The sequence below is a fragment of the Oncorhynchus nerka genome, unplaced genomic scaffold (genome assembly GCF_034236695.1).
Source record: "Oncorhynchus nerka isolate Pitt River unplaced genomic scaffold, Oner_Uvic_2.0 unplaced_scaffold_810, whole genome shotgun sequence".
NCBI lineage: Eukaryota > Metazoa > Chordata > Actinopteri > Salmoniformes > Salmonidae > Oncorhynchus > Oncorhynchus nerka.
Genome location: NW_027040445.1, coordinates 190,956 through 210,987, shown reverse-complemented (window position 1 = coordinate 210,987; position 20,032 = coordinate 190,956). Strand labels below are relative to the sequence as shown.

General features: G+C 48.0%; 1 protein-coding gene across 2 annotated transcripts in view; it reads right to left on the bottom strand.

The window, feature by feature from the left end:
- LOC135571071 (FERM, ARHGEF and pleckstrin domain-containing protein 1-like) overlaps window positions 1-19,503 on the bottom strand; it is a 54,420-nt gene extending 34,917 nt beyond the window's left edge. For both annotated transcript variants that reach the window (XM_065016878.1, XM_065016877.1), the window contains exons 1-7: window positions 19,419-19,503; window positions 15,508-15,745; window positions 8,049-8,179; window positions 7,820-7,888; window positions 7,606-7,695; window positions 7,297-7,379; window positions 6,865-6,977 (exon numbers count right to left, since the gene is read on the bottom strand). In XM_065016878.1, coding sequence (XP_064872950.1) covers window positions 6,865-6,977; window positions 7,297-7,379; window positions 7,606-7,695; window positions 7,820-7,888; window positions 8,049-8,179; window positions 15,508-15,745; window positions 19,419-19,445 — 751 coding nt within the window. In that variant the 5' untranslated portion in view covers window positions 19,446-19,503. The remainder of the gene's footprint in view (window positions 1-6,864; window positions 6,978-7,296; window positions 7,380-7,605; window positions 7,696-7,819; window positions 7,889-8,048; window positions 8,180-15,507; window positions 15,746-19,418) is intronic.
- Between the last annotated feature and the right edge of the window lie 529 nt (window positions 19,504-20,032).

Genomic DNA, 20,032 nt, shown 5'->3' with positions numbered 1-20,032 from the left:
GAAGGTTAGTTAGGACTCAGCCTGTACTCTGTGGGAAGGTTAGTTAGGACTCAGCCTGTACTCTGTGGGAAGGTTAGTTAGGACTCAGCCTGTACTCTGTGAGAAGGTTAGGTTAGTTAGGGCTCAGCCTGTACTCTGTGGGAAGGTTAGGTTAGTTAGGACTCAGCCTGTACTCTGTGGGAAGGTTAGGTTAGTTAGGACTCAGCCTGTACTCTGTGGGAAGGTTAGGTTAGTTAGGACTCAGCCTGTACTCTGTGGGAAGGTTAGGTTAGTTAGGACTCAGCCTGTACTCTGTGGGAAGGTTAGTTAGGGCTCAGCCTGTACTCTGTGGGAAGGTTAGGTTAGTTAGGACTCAGCCTGTACTCTGTGGGAAGGTTAGTTAGGGCTCAGCCTGTACTCTGTGGGAAGGTTAGGTTAGTTAGGACTCAGCCTGTACTCTGTGGGAAGGTTAGTTAGGGCTCAGCCTGTACTCTGTGGGAAGGTTAGGTTAATTAGGACTCAGCCTGTACTCTGTGGGAAGGTTAGTTAGGACTCAGCCTGTACTCTGTGGGAAGGTTATGTTAGTTAGGACTCAGCCTGTACTCTGTGGGAAGGTTAGGTTAGTTAGGACTCAGCCTGTACTCTGTGGGAAGGTTAGGTTAGTTAGGACTCAGCCTGTACTCTGTGGGAAGGTTAGTTAGGACTCAGCCTGTACTCTGTGGGAAGGTTAGTTAGGACTCAGCCTGTACTCTGTGGGAAGGTTAGTTAGGACTCAGCCTGTACTCTGTGGGAAGGTTAGTTAGGACTCAGCCTGTACTCTGTGGGAAGGTTAGGTTAGTTAGGACTCAGCCTGTACTCTGTGGGAAGGTTAGGTTAGTTAGGACTCAGCCTGTACTCTGTGGGAAGGTTAGGTTAGTTAGGACTCAGCCTGTACTCTGTGGGAAGGTTAGTTAGGACTCAGCCTGTACTCTGTGGGAAGGTTAGTTAGGACTCAGCCTGTACTCTGTGGGAAGGTTAGTTAGGACTCAGCCTGTACTCTGTGGGAAGGTTAGGTTAGTTAGGACTCAGCCTGTACTCTGTGGGAAGGTTAGGTTAGTTAGGACTCAGCCTGTACTCTGTGGGAAGGTTAGGTTAGTTAGGACTCAGCCTGTACTCTGTGGGAAGGTTAGTTAGGACTCAGCCTGTACTCTGTGGGAAGGTTAGGTTAGTTAGGACTCAGCCTGTACTCTGTGGGAAGGTTAGGTTAGTTAGGACTCAGCCTGTACTCTGTGGGAAGGTTAGGTTAGTTAGGACTCAGCCTGTACTCTGTGGGAAGGTTAGTTAGGGCTCAGCCTGTACTCTGTGGGAAGGTTAGGTTAGTTAGGACTCAGCATGTACTCTGTGGGAAGGTTAGTTAGGGCTCAGCCTGTACTCTGTGGGAAGGTTAGGTTAGTTAGGACTCAGCCTGTACTCTGTGGGAAGGTTAGTTAGGGCTCAGCCTGTACTCTGTGGGAAGGTTAGGTTAGTTAGGACTCAGCCTGTACTCTGTGGGAAGGTTAGTTAGGACTCAGCCTGTACTCTGTGGGAAGGTTAGTTAGGACTCAGCCTGTACTCTGTGGGAAGGTTAGTTAGGACTCAGCCTGTACTCTGTGGGAAGGTTAGGTTAGTTAGGGCTCAGCCTGTACTCTGTGGGAAGGTTAGGTTAGTTAGGACTCAGCCTGTACTCTGTGGGAAGGTTAGTTAGGACTCAGCCTGTACTCTGTGGGAAGGTTAGTTAGGACTCAGCCTGTACTCTGTGGGAAGGTTAGTTAGGACTCAGCCTGTACTCTGTGGGAAGGTTAGGTTAGTTAGGGCTCAGCCTGTACTCTGTGGGAAGGTTAGGTTAGTTAGGGCTCAGCCTGTACTCTGTGGGAAGGTTAGTTAGGACTCAGCCTGTACTCTGTGGGAAGGTTAGGACTCAGCCTGTACTCTGTGGGAAGGTTAGGGCTCAGCCTGTACTCTGTGGGAAGGTTAGGTTAGTTAGGACTCAGCCTGTACTCTGTGGGAAGGTTAGGTTAGTTAGGACTCAGCCTGTACTCTGTGGGAAGGTTAGGGCTCAGCCTGTACTCTGTGGGAAGGTTAGCACTCAGCCTGTACTCTGTGGGAAGGTTAGGTTAGTTAGGACTCAGCCTGTACTCTGTGGGAAGGTTAGGTTAGTTAGGACTCAGTCTGTACTCTGTGGGAAGGTTAGTTAGGACTCAGCCTGTACTCTGTGGGAAGGTTAGGTTAGTTAGGGCTCAGCCTGTACTCTGTGGGAAGGTTAGTTAGGACTCAGCCTGTACTCTGTGGGAAGGTTAGTTAGGACTCAGCCTGTACTCTGTGGGATGGTTAGGTTAGTTAGGACTCAGCCTGTACTCTGTGGGAAGGTTAGGTTAGTTAGGACTCAGCCTGTACTCTGTGGGAAGGTTAGGTTAGGGCTCAGCCTGTACTCTGTGGGAAGGTTAGGTTAGTTAGGACTCAGCCTGTACTCTGTGGGAAGGTTAGTTAGGGCTCAGCCTGTACTCTGTGGGAAGGTTAGGTTAATTAGGACTCAGCCTGTACTCTGTGGGAAGGTTAGTTAGGACTCAGCCTGTACTCTGTGGGAAGGTTATGTTAGTTAGGACTCAGCCTGTACTCTGTGGGAAGGTTAGGTTAGTTAGGACTCAGCCTGTACTCTGTGGGAAGGTTAGGTTAGTTAGGACTCAGCCTGTACTCTGTGGGAAGGTTAGTTAGGACTCAGCCTGTACTCTGTGGGAAGGTTAGTTAGGACTCAGCCTGTACTCTGTGGGAAGGTTAGTTAGGACTCAGCCTGTACTCTGTGGGAAGGTTAGTTAGGACTCAGCCTGTACTCTGTGGGAAGGTTAGGTTAGTTAGGACTCAGCCTGTACTCTGTGGGAAGGTTAGGTTAGTTAGGACTCAGCCTGTACTCTGTGGGAAGGTTAGGTTAGTTAGGACTCAGCCTGTACTCTGTGGGAAGGTTAGTTAGGACTCAGCCTGTACTCTGTGGGAAGGTTAGTTAGGACTCAGCCTGTACTCTGTGGGAAGGTTAGGTTAGTTAGGACTCAGCCTGTACTCTGTGGGAAGGTTAGGTTAGTTAGGACTCAGCCTGTACTCTGTGGGAAGGTTAGGTTAGTTAGGACTCAGCCTGTACTCTGTGGGAAGGTTAGGTTAGTTAGGACTCAGCCTGTACTCTGTGGGAAGGTTAGTTAGGACTCAGCCTGTACTCTGTGGGAAGGTTAGGTTAGTTAGGACTCAGCCTGTACTCTGTGGGAAGGTTAGGTTAGTTAGGACTCAGCCTGTACTCTGTGGGAAGGTTAGGTTAGTTAGGACTCAGCCTGTACTCTGTGGGAAGGTTAGTTAGGACTCAGCCTGTACTCTGTGGGAAGGTTAGGTTAGTTAGGACTCAGCCTGTACTCTGTGGGAAGGTTAGTTAGGGCTCAGCCTGTACTCTGTGGGAAGGTTAGGTTAGTTAGGACTCAGCCTGTACTCTGTGGGAAGGTTAGTTAGGACTCAGCCTGTACTCTGTGGGAAGGTTAGGTTAGTTAGGACTCAGCCTGTACTCTGTGGGAAGGTTAGTTAGGACTCAGCCTGTACTCTGTGGGAAGGTTAGTTAGGACTCAGCCTGTACTCTGTGGGAAGGTTAGTTAGGACTCAGCCTGTACTCTGTGGGAAGGTTAGGTTAGTTAGGGCTCAGCCTGTACTCTGTGGGAAGGTTAGGTTAGTTAGGACTCAGCCTGTACTCTGTGGGAAGGTTAGTTAGGACTCAGCCTGTACTCTGTGGGAAGGTTAGTTAGGACTCAGCCTGTACTCTGTGGGAAGGTTAGTTAGGACTCAGCCTGTACTCTGTGGGAAGGTTAGTTAGGACTCAGCCTGTACTCTGTGGGAAGGTTAGTTAGGACTCAGCCTGTACTCTGTGGGAAGGTTAGGTTAGTTAGGACTCAGCCTGTACTCTGTGGGAAGGTTAGGTTAGTTAGGACTCAGCCTGTACTCTGTGGGAAGGTTAGGTTAGTTAGGACTCAGCCTGTACTCTGTGGGAAGGTTAGGTTAGTTAGGACTCAGCCTGTACTCTGTGGGAAGGTTAGGTTAGTTAGGACTCAGCCTGTACTCTGTGGGAAGGTTAGTTAGGACTCAGCCTGTACTCTGTGGGAAGGTTAGGTTAGTTAGGACTCAGCCTGTACTCTGTGGGAAGGTTAGTTAGGACTCAGCCTGTACTCTGTGGGAAGGTTAGGTTAGTTAGGACTCAGCCTGTACTCTGTGGGAAGGTTAGTTAGGACTCAGCCTGTACTCTGTGGGAAGGTTAGGTTAATTAGGACTCAGCCTGTACTCTGTGGGAAGGTTAGTTAGGACTCAGCCTGTACTCTGTGGGAAGGTTATGTTAGTTAGGACTCAGCCTGTACTCTGTGGGAAGGTTAGGTTAGTTAGGACTCAGCCTGTACTCTGTGGGAAGGTTAGGTTAGTTAGGACTCAGCCTGTACTCTGTGGGAAGGTTAGTTAGGACTCAGCCTGTACTCTGTGGGAAGGTTAGTTAGGGCTCAGCCTGTACTCTGTGGGAAGGTTAGTTAGGACTCAGCCTGTACTCTGTGGGAAGGTTAGTTAGGACTCAGCCTGTACTCTGTGGGAAGGTTAGGTTAGTTAGGACTCAGCCTGTACTCTGTGGGAAGGTTAGGTTAGTTAGGACTCAGCCTGTACTCTGTGGGAAGGTTAGGTTAGTTAGGACTCAGCCTGTACTCTGTGGGAAGGTTAGTTAGGACTCAGCCTGTACTCTGTGGGAAGGTTAGTTAGGACTCAGCCTGTACTCTGTGGGAAGGTTAGTTAGGACTCAGCCTGTACTCTGTGGGAAGGTTAGGTTAGTTAGGACTCAGCCTGTACTCTGTGGGAAGGTTAGGTTAGTTAGGACTCAGCCTGTACTCTGTGGGAAGGTTAGGTTAGTTAGGACTCAGCCTGTACTCTGTGGGAAGGTTAGTTAGGACTCAGCCTGTACTCTGTGGGAAGGTTAGGTTAGTTAGGACTCAGCCTGTACTCTGTGGGAAGGTTAGGTTAGTTAGGACTCAGCCTGTACTCTGTGGGAAGGTTAGGTTAGTTAGGACTCAGCCTGTACTCTGTGGGAAGGTTAGTTAGGGCTCAGCCTGTACTCTGTGGGAAGGTTAGGTTAGTTAGGACTCAGCCTGTACTCTGTGGGAAGGTTAGTTAGGGCTCAGCCTGTACTCTGTGGGAAGGTTAGGTTAGTTAGGACTCAGCCTGTACTCTGTGGGAAGGTTAGTTAGGACTCAGCCTGTACTCTGTGGGAAGGTTAGGTTAGTTAGGACTCAGCCTGTACTCTGTGGGAAGGTTAGTTAGGACTCAGCCTGTACTCTGTGGGAAGGTTATGTTAGTTAGGACTCAGCCTGTACTCTGTGGGAAGGTTAGGTTAGTTAGGACTCAGCCTGTACTATGTGGGAAGGTTAGTTAGGACTCAGCCTGTACTCTGTGGGAAGGTTATGTTAGTTAGGACTCAGCCTGTACTCTGTGGGAAGGTTAGTTAGGACTCAGCCTGTACTCTGTGGGAAGGTTAGTTAGGACTCAGCCTGTACTCTGTGGGAAGGTTAGTTAGGACTCAGCCTGTACTCTGTGGGAAGGTTAGTTAGGACTCAGCCTGTACTCTGTGGGAAGGTTAGTTAGGACTCAGCCTGTACTCTGTGGGAAGGTTAGTTAGGACTCAGCCTGTACTCTGTGGGAAGGTTAGTTAGGACTCAGCCTGTACTCTGTGGGAAGGTTAGGTTAGTTAGGACTCAGCCTGTACTCTGTGGGAAGGTTAGGTTAGTTAGGACTCAGCCTGTACTCTGTGGGAAGGTTAGGTTAGTTAGGACTCAGCCTGTACTCTGTGGGAAGGTTAGGTTAGTTAGGACTCAGCCTGTACTCTGTGGGAAGGTTAGTTAGGACTCAGCCTGTACTCTGTGGGAAGGTTAGGTTAGTTAGGACTCAGCCTGTACTCTGTGGGAAGGTTAGGTTAGTTAGGGCTCAGCCTGTACTCTGTGGGAAGGTTAGGTTAGTTAGGGCTCAGCCTGTACTCTGTGGGAAGGTTAGGTTAGTTAGGACTCAGCCTGTACTCTGTGGGAAGGTTAGGTTAGTTAGGACTCAGCCTGTACTCTGTGGGAAGGTTAGTTAGGACTCAGCCTGTACTCTGTGGGAAGGTTAGTTAGGACTCAGCCTGTACTCTGTGGGAAGGTTAGTTAGGACTCAGCCTGTACTCTGTGGGAAGGTTAGTTAGGACTCAGCCTGTACTCTGTGGGAAGGTTAGTTAGGACTCAGCCTGTACTCTGTGGGAAGGTTAGTTAGGACTCAGCCTGTACTCTGTGGGAAGGTTAGTTAGGACTCAGCCTGTACTCTGTGGGAAGGTTAGGTTAGTTAGGACTCAGCCTGTACTCTGTGGGAAGGTTAGGTTAGTTAGGACTCAGCTTGTACTCTGTGGGAAGGTTAGGTTAGTTAGGGCTCAGCCTGTACTCTGTGGGAAGGTTAGGTTAGTTAGGACTCAGCCTGTACTCTGTGGGAAGGTTAGGTTAGTTAGGGCTCAGCCTGTACTCTGTGGGAAGGTTAGGTTAGTTAGGACTCAGCCTGTACTCTGTGGGAAGGTTAGTTAGGACTCAGCCTGTACTCTGTGGGAAGGTTAGGTTAGTTAGGACTCAGCCTGTACTCTGTGGGAAGGTTAGGTTAGTTAGGACTCAGCCTGTACTCTGTGGGAAGGTTAGGTTAGGGCTGTTCATGGCTGCTGTGGGCCCTTTAACTCCACCTGTAGAAGTAGTAGCAGTAGGTAGTGTGATTTACTGCGGTCAGATCGACTGGTGGACTGTAAATCAGAGGAAAGACCATTCATCTGTTCAGCCAGGTCTAGGGGTCAGGTACAAGACTTACTGCGGTCTGATCGACTGGTGGACAGTAGATCAGTAGAAGGTCTGTTACTCTGTTCTACCAGGACTACAGCCATCCTGATGTCCTCCATCCATTTCACCATCTCTGATACACAGCTAGGTACAGAGTACAGACATGGGTTAGATGCACAGCTAGGACCTCTCTGATGACTGATTGTGGCCCCTGGGGCTAAATGAGTTTAACACCCCTGCTCTAGAACACCCTAAAACACCCTGGAACACTCTAGAACACTCTAAACCACCCTGGAACACTCTAGAACACCATAAAACACTCTAAACCACCCTGGAACACTCTAAACCACCCTGGAACACGCTAGAACACTCTAAACCACCCTGGAACACTCTAAACATCTAGAAAACGGTAAAAAAAAACTAAAACATCAAGAAAATGGAATAACACCTAGAACACTTGTACCTTGCTGCCACGACGACAGACTGGAGCTGACCAAACAGAGTGAAAGAATGAGGAACTCCCCACTCATCCTCACTCTCCCTGATCTGAGGACACAGACACGGGTTGGATCAGAGGAGAGTGACCTCTACTAATTTACAGCTGTGTTATGTTATCTGAAGCTAACAGCATGGGGCCAGCTTCCCGGACACACATTAAGTCTAATCCTGGAATAAATGTTTTCTCTATATATCTGGCGTTTTAGGACGAGGCTTAATGTGTGTCCAGGAAACTGGCCCATAATGTTATGGTTCAGGTTCTGGAGACTCTTACTGTCATGCCGTAGAGAGGCAGCTGGCCGTGAACTTTGAACTGGTTGTCTGCTGTCATACCTCTGCTGGTGTACACCAGGGAATCACTGAACTGGAGGAGGGAGGGAGGAACACAGAGATATAATGAGACATCACTGAACTGGAGGAGGAGAGAGGGATAGGGTGAGTGAGGAGCAGAGGAGTCAAGTGACAGGAAGTAGGAAGTAATGACTAACCAGGAAGAACATTCTTTGCTGTAGTCCTTTCCCTGAGAGCTTACTGAGACAGCCCAGTCTGATAAACTCCTGGATGGGTTACAGAAACAACACAGAGGAAACAATGAACAACGACGTGTCTGGAAGTTAGATACACTAAAAGGACAACATGAGGACTGATGTACTACAACTTGGAATAAATCAGTACAATACTTGTCAAAGCAAAGCCAGGGAAAAACTGTTCTCTTACCCTGCCAGGTATAGCCAGGTCCTGGATGCCTGTCAGATCTTTCTTCAGTTCTAGAAGCTTCTGGATGTTCTCCATCTTCATCATGGTTCCCTGAAGCTGCAGCACCATCTCTGATATATCAGCTAGGGCAGCTAGAGGAGGAGTGTTAGTACACACACCATCTCTGATATATCAGCTAGAGGAGGAGTGTTCTCTCTCTAACACACACCAACTCTGATATATCAGCTAGGGCAGCTAGAGGAGGAGTGTTAGTACACACACCATCTCTGATATATCAGCTAGAGGAGGAGTGTTCTCTCTCTAACACACACCTTCTCTGATGTATCTGCTAGAGGAGGAGTGTTCTCTCTCTAACACACACCATCTCTGATATATCAGCTAGAGGAGGAGTGTTCTCTCTCTAACACACACCATCTCTGATGTATCTGCTAGAGGAGGAGTGTTCTCTCTCTAACACACACCATCTCTGATATATCAGCTAGAGGAGGAGTGTTCTCTCTCTAACACACACCATCTCTGATATACCAGCTAGAGGAGGAGTGTTCTCTCTCCAACACACACCATCTCTGATATATCAGCTAGAGGAGGAGTGTTCTCTCTCTAACACACACCATCTCTGATATACCAGCTAGGGGAGCAGGGTTCTCTCTGAGATATTAACTAGACAACTAGAGGAGCAGGGTTCTCTCTCTGAGATATTAACTAGACAACTAGAGGAGCAGGGTTCTCTCTCTGAGATATTAACTAGACAACTAGAGGAGCAGGGTTCTCTCTGAGATATTAACTAGACAACTAGAGGAGCAGGGTTCTCTCTCTGAGATATTAACTAGAGGAGCAGGGTTCTCTCTCTGAGATATTAACTAGACAACTAGAGGAGCAGGGTTCTCTGAGATATTAACTAGACAACTAGAGGAGCAGGGTTCTCTCTCTGAGATATTAACTAGACAACTAGAGGAGCAGGGTTCTCTCTGAGATATTAACTAGACAACTAGAGGAGCAGGGTTCTCTCTGAGATATTAACTAGACAACTAGAGGAGCAGGGTTCTCTCTGAGATATTAACTAGACAACTAGAGGAGCAGGGTTCTCTCTGAGATATTAACTAGACAACTAGAGGAGCAGGGTTCTCTCTCTGAGATATTAACTAGAGGAGCAGGGTTCTCTCTGAGATATTAACTAGACAACTAGAGGAGCAGGGTTCTCTCTGAGATATTAACTAGACAACTAGAGGAGCAGGGTTCTCTCTGAGATATTAACTAGACAACTAGAGGAGCAGGGTTCTCTCTCTGAGATATTAACTAGACAACTAGAGGAGCAGGGTTCTCTCTGAGATATTAACTAGACAACTAGAGGAGCAGGGTTCTCTCTGAGATATTAACTAGACAACTAGAGGAGCAGGGTTCTCTCTCTGAGATATTAACTAGACAACTAGAGGAGCAGGGTTCTCTCTGAGATATTAACTAGACAACTAGAGGAGCAGGGTTCTCTCTCTGAGATATTAACTAGGACAACTAGAGGAGCAGGGTTCTCTCTGAGATATTAACTAGACAACTAGAGGAGCAGGGTTCTCTCTCTGAGATATTAACTAGACAACTAGAGGAGCAGGGTTCTCTCTCTGAGATATTAACTAGAGGAGCAGGGTTCTCTCTCTGAGATATTAACTAGACAACTAGAGGAGCAGGGTTCTCTCTCTGAGATATTAACTAGACAACTAGAGGAGCAGGGTTCTCTCTCTGAGATATTAACTAGACAACTAGAGGAGCAGGGTTCTCTCTCTGAGATATTAAGTAGACAACTAGGGGAGCAGGGTTCTCTCTCTGAGATATTAACTAGACAACTAGAGGAGCAGGGTTCTCTCTGAGATATTAACTAGACAACTAGAGGAGCAGGGTTCTCTCTCTGAGATATTAACTAGACAACTAGAGGAGCAGGGTTCTCTCTGAGATATTAAGTAGACAACTAGAGGAACAGGGTTCTCTCTCTGAGATATTAAGTAGACAACTAGGGGAGCAGGGTTCTCTCTCTGAGATATTAAGTAGGACAACTAGAGGAGCAGGGTTCTCTCTCTGAGATATTAACTAGACAACTAGAGGAGCAGGGTTCTCTCTCTGAGATATTAACTAGACAACTAGAGGAGCAGGGTTCTCTCTCTGAGATATTAACTAGACAACTAGAGGAGCAGGGTTCTCTCTGAGATATTAACTAGAGGAACAGGGTTCTCTCTCTGAGATATTAACTAGACAACTAGAGGAGCAGGGTTCTCTCTGAGATATTAACTAGACAACTAGAGGAGCAGGGTTCTCTCTCTGAGATATTAACTAGACAACTAGAGGAGCAGGGTTCTCTAAGAGATATTAACTAGAGGAGCAGGGTTCTCTCTGAGATATTAACTAGACAACTAGAGGAGCAGGGTTCTCTCTCTGAGATATTAACTAGACAACTAGAGGAGCAGGGTTCTCTCTCTGAGATATTAACTAGACAACTAGAGGAGCAGGGTTCTCTCTGAGATATTAAGTAGACAACTAGAGGAGCAGGGTTCTCTCTCTGAGATATTAACTAGACAACTAGAGGAGCAGGGTTCTCTCTCTGAGATATTAAGTAGACAACTAGGGGAGCAGGGTTCTCTCTGAGATATTAACTAGACAACTAGAGGAGCAGGGTTCTCTCTCTGAGATATTAACTAGACAACTAGAGGAGCAGGGTTCTCTCTGAGATATTAACTAGAGGAGCAGGGTTCTCTCTGAGATATTAACTAGACAACTAGAGGAGCAGGGTTCTCTCTCTGAGATATTAACTAGAGGAGCAGGGTTCTCTCTGAGATATTAACTAGACAACTAGAGGAGCAGGGTTCTCTCTCTGAGATATTAACTAGACAACTAGGGGAGCAGGGTTCTCTCTCTGAGATATTAACTAGACAACTAGGGGAGCAGGGTTCTCTCTCTGAGCTATTAACTAGACAACTAGAGGAACAGGGTTCTCTCTGAGATATTAAGTAGACAACTAGGGGAGCAGGGTTCTCTCTCTGAGATATTAAGTAGACAACTAGGGGAGCAGGGTTCTCTCTCTGAGATATTAAGTAGACAACTAGGGGAGCAGGGTTCTCTCTCTGAGATATTAACTAGACAACTAGAGGAGCAGGGTTCTCTCTCTGAGATATTAACTAGACAACTAGGGGAGCAGGGTTCTCTCTCTGAGATATTAACTAGACAACTAGAGGAGCAGGGTTCTCTCTCTGAGATATTAACTAGACAATTAGAGGAGCAGGGTTCTCTCTCTGAGATATTAACTAGACAACTAGAGGAGCAGGGTTCTCTCTGAGATATTAAGTAGACAACTAGAGGAACAGGGTTCTCTCTGAGATATTAACTAGACAACTAGAGGAACAGGGTTCTCTCTCTGAGATATTAACTAGAGGAGCAGGGTTCTCTCTGAGATATTAACTAGACAACTAGAGGAACAGGGTTCTCTCTCTGAGATATTAACTAGACAACTAGGGGTGCAGGGTTCTCTCTGAGATATTAACTAGACAACTAGAGGAGCAGGGTTCTCTCTCTGAGATATTAACTAGACAACTAGAGGAGCAGGGTTCTCTCTCTGAGATATTAACTAGACAACTAGGGGAGCATGGTTCTCTGAGATATTAACTAGACAACTAGAGGAGCAGGGTTCTCTCTCTGAGATATTAACTAGACAACTAGAGGAGCAGGGTTCTCTCTCTGAGATATTAACTAGACAACTAGAGGAACAGGGTTCTCTCTGAGATATTAACTAGACAACTAGAGGAACAGGGTTCTCTCTGAGATATTAACTAGACAACTAGAGGAACAGGGTTCTCTCTGAGATATTAACTAGACAACTAGAGGAACAGGGTTCTCTCTGAGATATTAACTAGACAACTAGAGGAACAGGGTTCTCTCTGAGATATTAACTAGACAACTAGAGGAGCAGGGTTCTCTCTCTGAGATATTAAGTAGGACAACTAGGGGAGCAGGGTTCTCTCTCTGAGATATTAAGTAGGACAACTAGGGGAGCAGGGTTCTCTCTCTGAGATATTAACTAGACAACTAGAGGAGCAGGGTTCTCTCTGAGATATTAACTAGACAACTAGAGGAGCAGGGTTCTCTCTGAGATATTAACTAGACAACTAGAGGAGCAGGGTTCTCTCTGAGATATTAACTAGACAACTAGAGGAGCAGGGTTCTCTCTGAGATATTAACTAGACAACTAGAGGAGCAGGGTTCTCTCTGAGATATTAACTAGACAACTAGAGGAGCAGGGTTCTCTCTCTGAGATATTAAGTAGACAACTAGAGGAGCAGGGTTCTCTCTGAGATATTAACTAGGACAACTAGAGGAGCAGGGTTCTCTCTGAGATATTAACTAGACAACTAGAGGAGCAGGGTTCTCTCTGAGATATTAACTAGAGGAGCAGGGTTCTCTCTCTGAGATATTAACTAGACAACTAGAGGAGCAGGGTTCTCTCTGAGATATTAACTAGAGGAGCAGGGTTCTCTCTCTGAGATATTAACTAGACAACTAGAGGAGCAGGGTTCTCGCTCTGAGATATTAACTAGACAACTAGGGGAGCAGGGTTCTCTCTCTGAGATATTAACTAGACAACTAGGGGAGCAGGGTTCTCTCTGAGATATTAACTAGACAACTAGAGGAGCAGGGTTCTCTCTGAGATATTAACTAGACAACTAGAGGAGCAGGGTTCTCTCTCTGAGATATTAACTAGACAACTAGGGGAGCAGGGTTCTCTCTCTGAGATATTAACTAGACAACTAGAGGAGCAGGGTTCTCTCTCTGAGATATTAACTAGACAACTAGAGGAGCAGGGTTCTCTCTGAGATATTAACTAGACAACTAGAGGAGCAGGGTTCTCTCTGAGATATTAACTAGAGGAGCAGGGTTCTCTCTCTGAGATATTAACTAGACAACTAGAGGAGCAGGGTTCTCTCTGAGATATTAACTAGACAACTAGAGGAGCAGGGTTCTCTCTCTGAGATATTAACTAGACAACTAGAGGAGCAGGGTTCTCTCTCTGAGATATTAACTAGACAACTAGAGGAGCAGGGTTCTCTCTGAGATATTAACTAGAGGAGCAGGGTTCTCTCTCTGAGATATTAACTAGACAACTAGAGGAGCAGGGTTCTCTCTGAGATATTAACTAGACAACTAGAGGAGCAGGGTTCTCTCTGAGATATTAACTAGACAACTAGAGGAGCAGGGTTCTCTCTCTGAGATATTAACTAGAGGAGCAGGGTTCTCTCTCTGAGATATTAACTAGAGGAGCAGGGTTCTCTCTCTGAGATATTAACTAGACAACTAGAGGAGCAGGGTTCTCTCTCTGAGATATTAACTAGACAACTAGAGGAACAGGGTTCTCTCTCTGAGATATTAACTAGACAACTAGAGGAGCAGGGTTCTCTCTCTGAGATATTAACTAGACAACTAGAGGAGCAGGGTTCTCTCTCTGAGATATTAACTAGAGGAGCAGGGTTCTCTCTCTGAGATATTAACTAGAGGAGCAGGGTTCTCTCTCTGAGATATTAACTAGAGGAGCAGGGTTCTCTCTCTGAGATATTAACTAGAGGAGCAGGGTTCTCTCTCTGAGATATTAACTAGAGGAGCAGGGTTCTCTCTGAGATATTAACTAGACAACTAGAGGAGCAGGGTTCTCTCTCTGAGATATTAACTAGACAACTAGAGGAGCAGGGTTCTCTCTCTGAGATATTAACTAGACAACTAGAGGAGCAGGGTTCTCTCTGAGATATTAACTAGAGGAGCAGGGTTCTCTCTCTGAGATATTAACTAGACAACTAGAGGAGCAGGGTTCTCTCTGAGATATTAACTAGACAACTAGAGGAGCAGGGTTCTCTCTGAGATATTAACTAGACAACTAGAGGAGCAGGGTTCTCTCTCTGAGATATTAACTAGAGGAGCAGGGTTCTCTCTCTGAGATATTAACTAGAGGAGCAGGGTTCTCTCTCTGAGATATTAACTAGACAACTAGAGGAGCAGGGTTCTCTCTCTGAGATATTAACTAGACAACTAGAGGAACAGGGTTCTCTCTCTGAGATATTAACTAGACAACTAGAGGAGCAGGGTTCTCTCTCTGAGATATTAACTAGACAACTAGAGGAGCAGGGTTCTCTCTCTGAGATATTAACTAGAGGAGCAGGGTTCTCTCTCTGAGATATTAACTAGAGGAGCAGGGTTCTCTCTCTGAGATATTAACTAGAGGAGCAGGGTTCTCTCTCTGAGATATTAACTAGAGGAGCAGGGTTCTCTCTCTGAGATATTAACTAGAGGAGCAGGGTTCTCTCTGAGATATTAACTAGACAACTAGAGGAGCAGGGTTCTCTCTCTGAGATATTAACTAGACAACTAGAGGAACAGGGTTCTCTCTGAGATATTAACTAGACAACTAGAGGAGCAGGGTTCTCTCTGAGATATTAAGTAGACAACTAGAGGAGCAGGGTTCTCTCTCTGAGATATTAACTAGACAACTAGAGGAGCAGGGTTCTCTCTGAGATATTAACTAGACAACTAGAGGAGCAGGGTTCTCTCTCTGAGATATTAACTAGACAACTAGAGGAGCAGGGTTCTCTCTCTGAGATATTAACTAGACAACTAGAGGAGCAGGGTTCTCTCTCTGAGATATTAACTAGACAACTAGAGGAGCAGGGTTCTCTCTGAGATATTAACTAGACAACTAGAGGAGCAGGGTTCTCTCTGAGATATTAACTAGACAACTAGAGGAGCAGGGTTCTCTCTCTGAGATATATAACTAGACAACTAGAGGAGCAGGGTTCTCTCTGAGATATTAACTAGACAACTAGAGGAGCAGGGTTCTCTCTGAGATATTAACTAGACAACTAGAGGAGCAGGGTTCTCTCTGAGACAACTAGAGGAGCATATTCTCTCTGAGATATTAACTAGACAACTAGAGGAGCAGGGTTCTCTCTGAGATATTAACTAGACAACTAGAGGAGCAGGGTTCTCTCTGAGATATTAACTAGACAACTAGAGGAGCAGGGTTCTCTCTGAGATATTAACTAGACAACTAGAGGAGCAGGGTTCTCTCTCTGAGATATTAACTAGACAACTAGAGGAGCAGGGTTCTCTCTCTGAGATATTAACTAGACAACTAGGGAGCAGGGTTCTCTCTCTGAGATATTAACTAGAGGAGCAGGGTTCTCTCTGAGATATTAAGTAGACAACTAGAGGAGCAGGGTTCTCTCTGAGATATTAACTAGACAACTAGAGGAGCAGGGTTATCTCTCTGAGATATTAACTAGAGGAGCAGGGTTCTCTCTCTGAGATATTAACTAGACAACTAGAGGAGCAGGGTTCTCTCTCTGAGATATTAACTAGAGGAGCAGGGTTCTCTCTCTGAGATATTAACTAGAGGAACAGGGTTCTCTCTGAGATATTAACTAGAGGAGCAGGGTCCTACCTCTGCTGTCTCTGAAGTCTTGGTGTGTGGGGGGGTAGTGTTTGCAGAGTCTCTCCAGAATCAGTTTGTAGTGCAGCAGACGATGCAGAGGGCGTAGCAGGAACATGTTCAGGGACAGGTAACACACCTTCTGCTGCTCAAACTCTCGACACACTTCCTGCAGCCGCTGGGAGGCACGGCAGGAACGCTCCAACTCAACCAACACCTCACCGTGACGCTGCAGGTGGGACGTCAACTGCTGCTGGGGCAGAGAGGAGAGGGGTTAGGGGGAGAGGAGAGGGGTTAGGGGAGGGGGAGGGGAGCGGGGTTAGGGAGAAGATGTAGGGGTTAGGGGGAAGAGAGGGGTTAGGGGAGAGGGGTTAGGGAGAGAGGTTAGGGAGAGAGGAGAGGGGTTAGGAGGAGAGGAGAGGGGTTAGGGAGAGAGGAGAGGGGTTAGAGAGAGAGGAGAGGGGTTAGGGGAGAGGAGAGGGGTTAGAGAGAGAGAGAGGGTTAGGGAGAGGAGAGGGGTTAGAGAGAGAGAGGGGGTTAGGGAGAGGAGAGGGGTTAGGGAGAGAGGAGAGGGTTAGGGGAGAGGAGAGGGTTAGGGGGAGAGGAGAGGGGTTAGGGGGAGAGGAGAGGGGTTAGGGGAAGATGTAGGGGTTAGGGAGAGGAGAGGGGTTAGGGAGAGGGGTTAGGGGGAGAGGAGAGGGGTTAGGGGAGAGGGGGTTAGGGGAGAGGAGAGGGGTTAGGGAGAGAGGTTAGGAGAGAGGAGAGGGGTTAGGGGAGAGGAGAGGGGTTAGGGAGAGAGGAGAGGGGTTAGAGAGAGAGAGAGGGGTTAGAGAGAGAGGAGAGGGGTTAGGGGAGAGGAGAGGGGGTTAGGGAGAGAGGAGAGGGGTTAGGGAGAGAGGAGGGGTTAGAGAGGGAGGGGTTAGGGGGAGAGGAGAGGGGTTAGAGAGAGAGGAGAGGGGTTAGGGAGAGAGGAGAGGGGTTAGGGAGAGAGGAAAGGGGTTAGAGAGAGAGGAGAGGGGTTAGGGGAGAGGAGAGGGGTTAGGGGAGAGGAGGGGGGTTAGGGAGAAGATGTAGGGGTTAGGGGGAGAGGAGAGGGGTTAGGGGGAGAGGGGTTAGGGAGTGGAGAGGGGTTAGGGGAGAGGAGAGGGGTTAGGGAGAGAGGTTAGGGAGAGAGGAGAGGGGTTAGGGAGAGGGGTTAGGGGAGAGGAGAGGGGTTAGGGGAGAGGGAGAGAGGAGAGGGGTTAGGGAGAGAGGAGAGGAGAGGGGTTAGGGAGAGAGGAGAGGGGTTAGGGGGAGAGGAGAGGGGTTAGGGAGAGAGGAGAGGGGTTAGGGGGGAGAGGAGAGGGTTAGAGAGAGAGGAGAGGGGTTAGGGAGAGAGGAGAGGGGTTAGGGGAGATGAGAGGGGTTAGGGAGAGAGGAGAGGGGTTAGGGGAGATGAGAGGGGTTAGGGAGAGAGGAGAGGGGTAGGGGGAGAGGAGAGGGGGTTAGGGGGAGAGGAGAGGGGTTAGGCGGAGAGGGGTTAGGGAGAGAGGAGAGGGGTTAGGGGAGAGGAGAGGGGTTAGAGAGAGAGGAGAGGGTTAGGGAGAGAGGAGGGGTTAGGAGGAGGGGGTTAGGGAGAGAGGAGAGGGGTTAGGGGGAGAGGGAGAGGGGTTAGGGGAGAGGAGAGGGGTTAGGGGGAGAGGAGAGGGGTTAGGGAGAGGGAGAGGGGTTAGGGAGAGATTAGAGGGGTTAGGGGAGGAGAGGGGTTAGGGGAGAGGAGAGTGGTTAGGTAGAAGAGGTAGGGGTTAGAGAGAGAGGAGAGGGGTAGGTTAGGTAGAAGATGTAGGGGTTAGAGAGAGAGGAGAGGGGTAGGTTAGGTAGAAGATGTAGGGGTTAGAGAGAGAGGAGAGGGGTTAGAGAGAGAGGAGAGGGGTAGGTTAGGTAGAAGATGTAGGAGTTAGAGAGAGAGGAGAGGGGTTAGGTAGAAGATGTAGGGGTTAGGGAGAGAGGAGAGGGGTAGGTTAGGTAGAAGATGTAGGGGTTAGAGAGAGAGGAGAGGGGTAGGTTAGGTAGAAGTTGTAGTGGTTAGAGAGAGAGGAGAGGGGTAGGTTAGGTAGAAGATGTAGGGGTTAGGGAGATAGTAGAGGGGTAGGTTAGGTAGAAGATGTAGGGGTTAGAGAGAGAGGAGAGGGGAAGATGTAGGGGTTAGGGAGAGAGGAGGGGTTAGAAGATGTAGGGGTTAGGGAGAGAGGAGAGGGGTTAGGTAGAAGATGTAGGGGTTAGAGAGAGTAGGGGTTAGGAGAAGAGAGAGGGTTAGGAGAGAGGAGAGGGGTTAGGGGGAGATGTAGGGGTTAGAGAGAGAGGGGAGGGGTTAGGTAGAAGATGTAGGGGTTAGAGAGAGAGGAGGGGGGTTAGGAGAAGATGAGGGGTTAGGGGGAGAGGAGAGGGGTTAGGGGGAGAGGAGAGGGGTTAGGGAGAGAGGAGAGGGGTAGGTTAGGTAGAAGATGTTGGGGTTAGAGAGAGAGGAGAGGGGTAGGTTAGGTAGAAGATGTAGGGGTTAGGAGAGAGGAGAGGGGTTAGAGAGAGAGGAGAGGGGTTAGGAGAGAGGAGAGGGGTAGGTTAGGTAGAAGATGTAGGGGTTAGGGAGAGAGGAGAGGGGTAGGTTAGGATAGAAGATGAGAGGGGTAGGTTAGGTAGAAGATGTAGGGGTTAGGGACAGAGAGAGGGGTTAGAGGACAGAGGAGAGGGGTTAGGGAGAGAGGAGAGGGGTTAGGTTAGAGAAGAGAGGGGTTAGAGAGAGAGAGGAGAGGGGTAGGTTGGGTAGAAGATGTAGGGGTTAGAGAGAGAGGAGAGGGGTAGGTTAGGTAGAAGATGTAGGGGTTAGGGACAGAGGAGAGGGGTTAGGGACAGAGGAGAGGGGTTAGAGAGCCAGAGGAGATCATGGTTAGGTAGAAGATGTCAGGGGTTAGAGAGAGAGGAGAGGGGAGGTTAGGTAGAAGATGTAGGGGGTAGAGAGAGAGGAGAGGGGTAGGTTAGGTAGAAGATGTAGGGGTTAGAGAGAGACCCAGAGGGGTTGAGGACAGAGGACTGTTAGCTGCTCCTGTATAGATGCCTTCAACCCCATGTGATTATTACATGACCAACCCCATGGAACGATATCCACTCCTAGATATTCCCACAGGTCATTACTCTGAGGACATGATGGCTGTAACTGTACCTTTAACCCCTGAATGTCCTTCAGCAACCCACAGGTCATTACTCTGAGGACATGTTGAAGGGAACGATATCCACGTCTACTGTACCTTTAACCCCTGAATGTCCTTCAGCATGACGTCACCCACAGGTCATTACTCTGAGGACATGTTGAAGGGAACGATATCCACGTCTACTGTACCTTTAACCCCTGAATGTCCTTCAGCATGACGTCACCCACAGGTCATTACTCTGAGGTCATGTTGAAGGGAACGATATCCACGTCTACTGTACCTTTAACCCTGAATGTCCTTCAGCATGACGTCACCCACAGGTCATTACTCTGAGGACATGTTGAAGGAACGATATCCACGTCTACTGTACCTTTAACCCCTGAATGTCCTTCAGCATGACGTCACCCACAGGTCATTACTCTGAGGACATGTTGAAGGGAACGATATCCACGTCTACTGTACCTTTAACCCCTGAATGTCCTTCAGCATGACGTCACCCACAGGTCATTACTCTGAGGACATGTTGAAGGGAACGATATCCACGTCTACTGTACCTTTAACCCCTGAATGTCCTTCAGCATGACGTCACCCACAGGTCATTACTCTGAGGTCATGTTGAAGGGAACGATATCCACGTCTACTGTACCTTTAACCCCTGAATGTCCTTCAGCATGACGTCACCCACAGGTCATTACTCTGAGGACATGTTGAAGGGAACGATATCCACGTCTACTGTACCTTTAACCCCTGAATGTTCTTCAGCATGACGTCACCGACACGCTGGTAGTCTCCTTTAATGTGGGCGTTGGACCGCCCCTCCCTGGTGACAGAGAGAAATCAACATGGTTACCTGCTGCTGAGCCTGACCCTGCAGGAGACAGACAGACAGAGTGTTTCCTCTCTCAGTGACACCACAGTGAGGGGCAAGTGGAGAAACAACATGGTTACCTGCTGCTGAGCCTGACCCTGCAGGAGACAGACAGACAGACAGTGTTTCCTCTCTCAGTGACACCACAGTGAGGGGCAAGTGGAGAAACAACATCACTCATTCAGTAAACCATCTGTCCATCTCTAATCGAAACCACATTGCAACAGCGTGATTAACAGCCGAGAAGCATCGATCCCCTTCCTGTGATTGGTTGAGAGAGTTATGACACGTTGACTGCATTCCTGAGATTCTCCAACCCACATATAGAATGTGCCACATGTACCCTTACTAGAGAACACTGAGCTAATCGGCGTAGTTACACAGCTCCACCAGCAGATGGGGTAGTTACACAGCTCCACCAGCAGATGGGGTAGTTACACAGCTCCACCAGCAGATGGGGTAGTTACACAGCTCCACCAGCAGA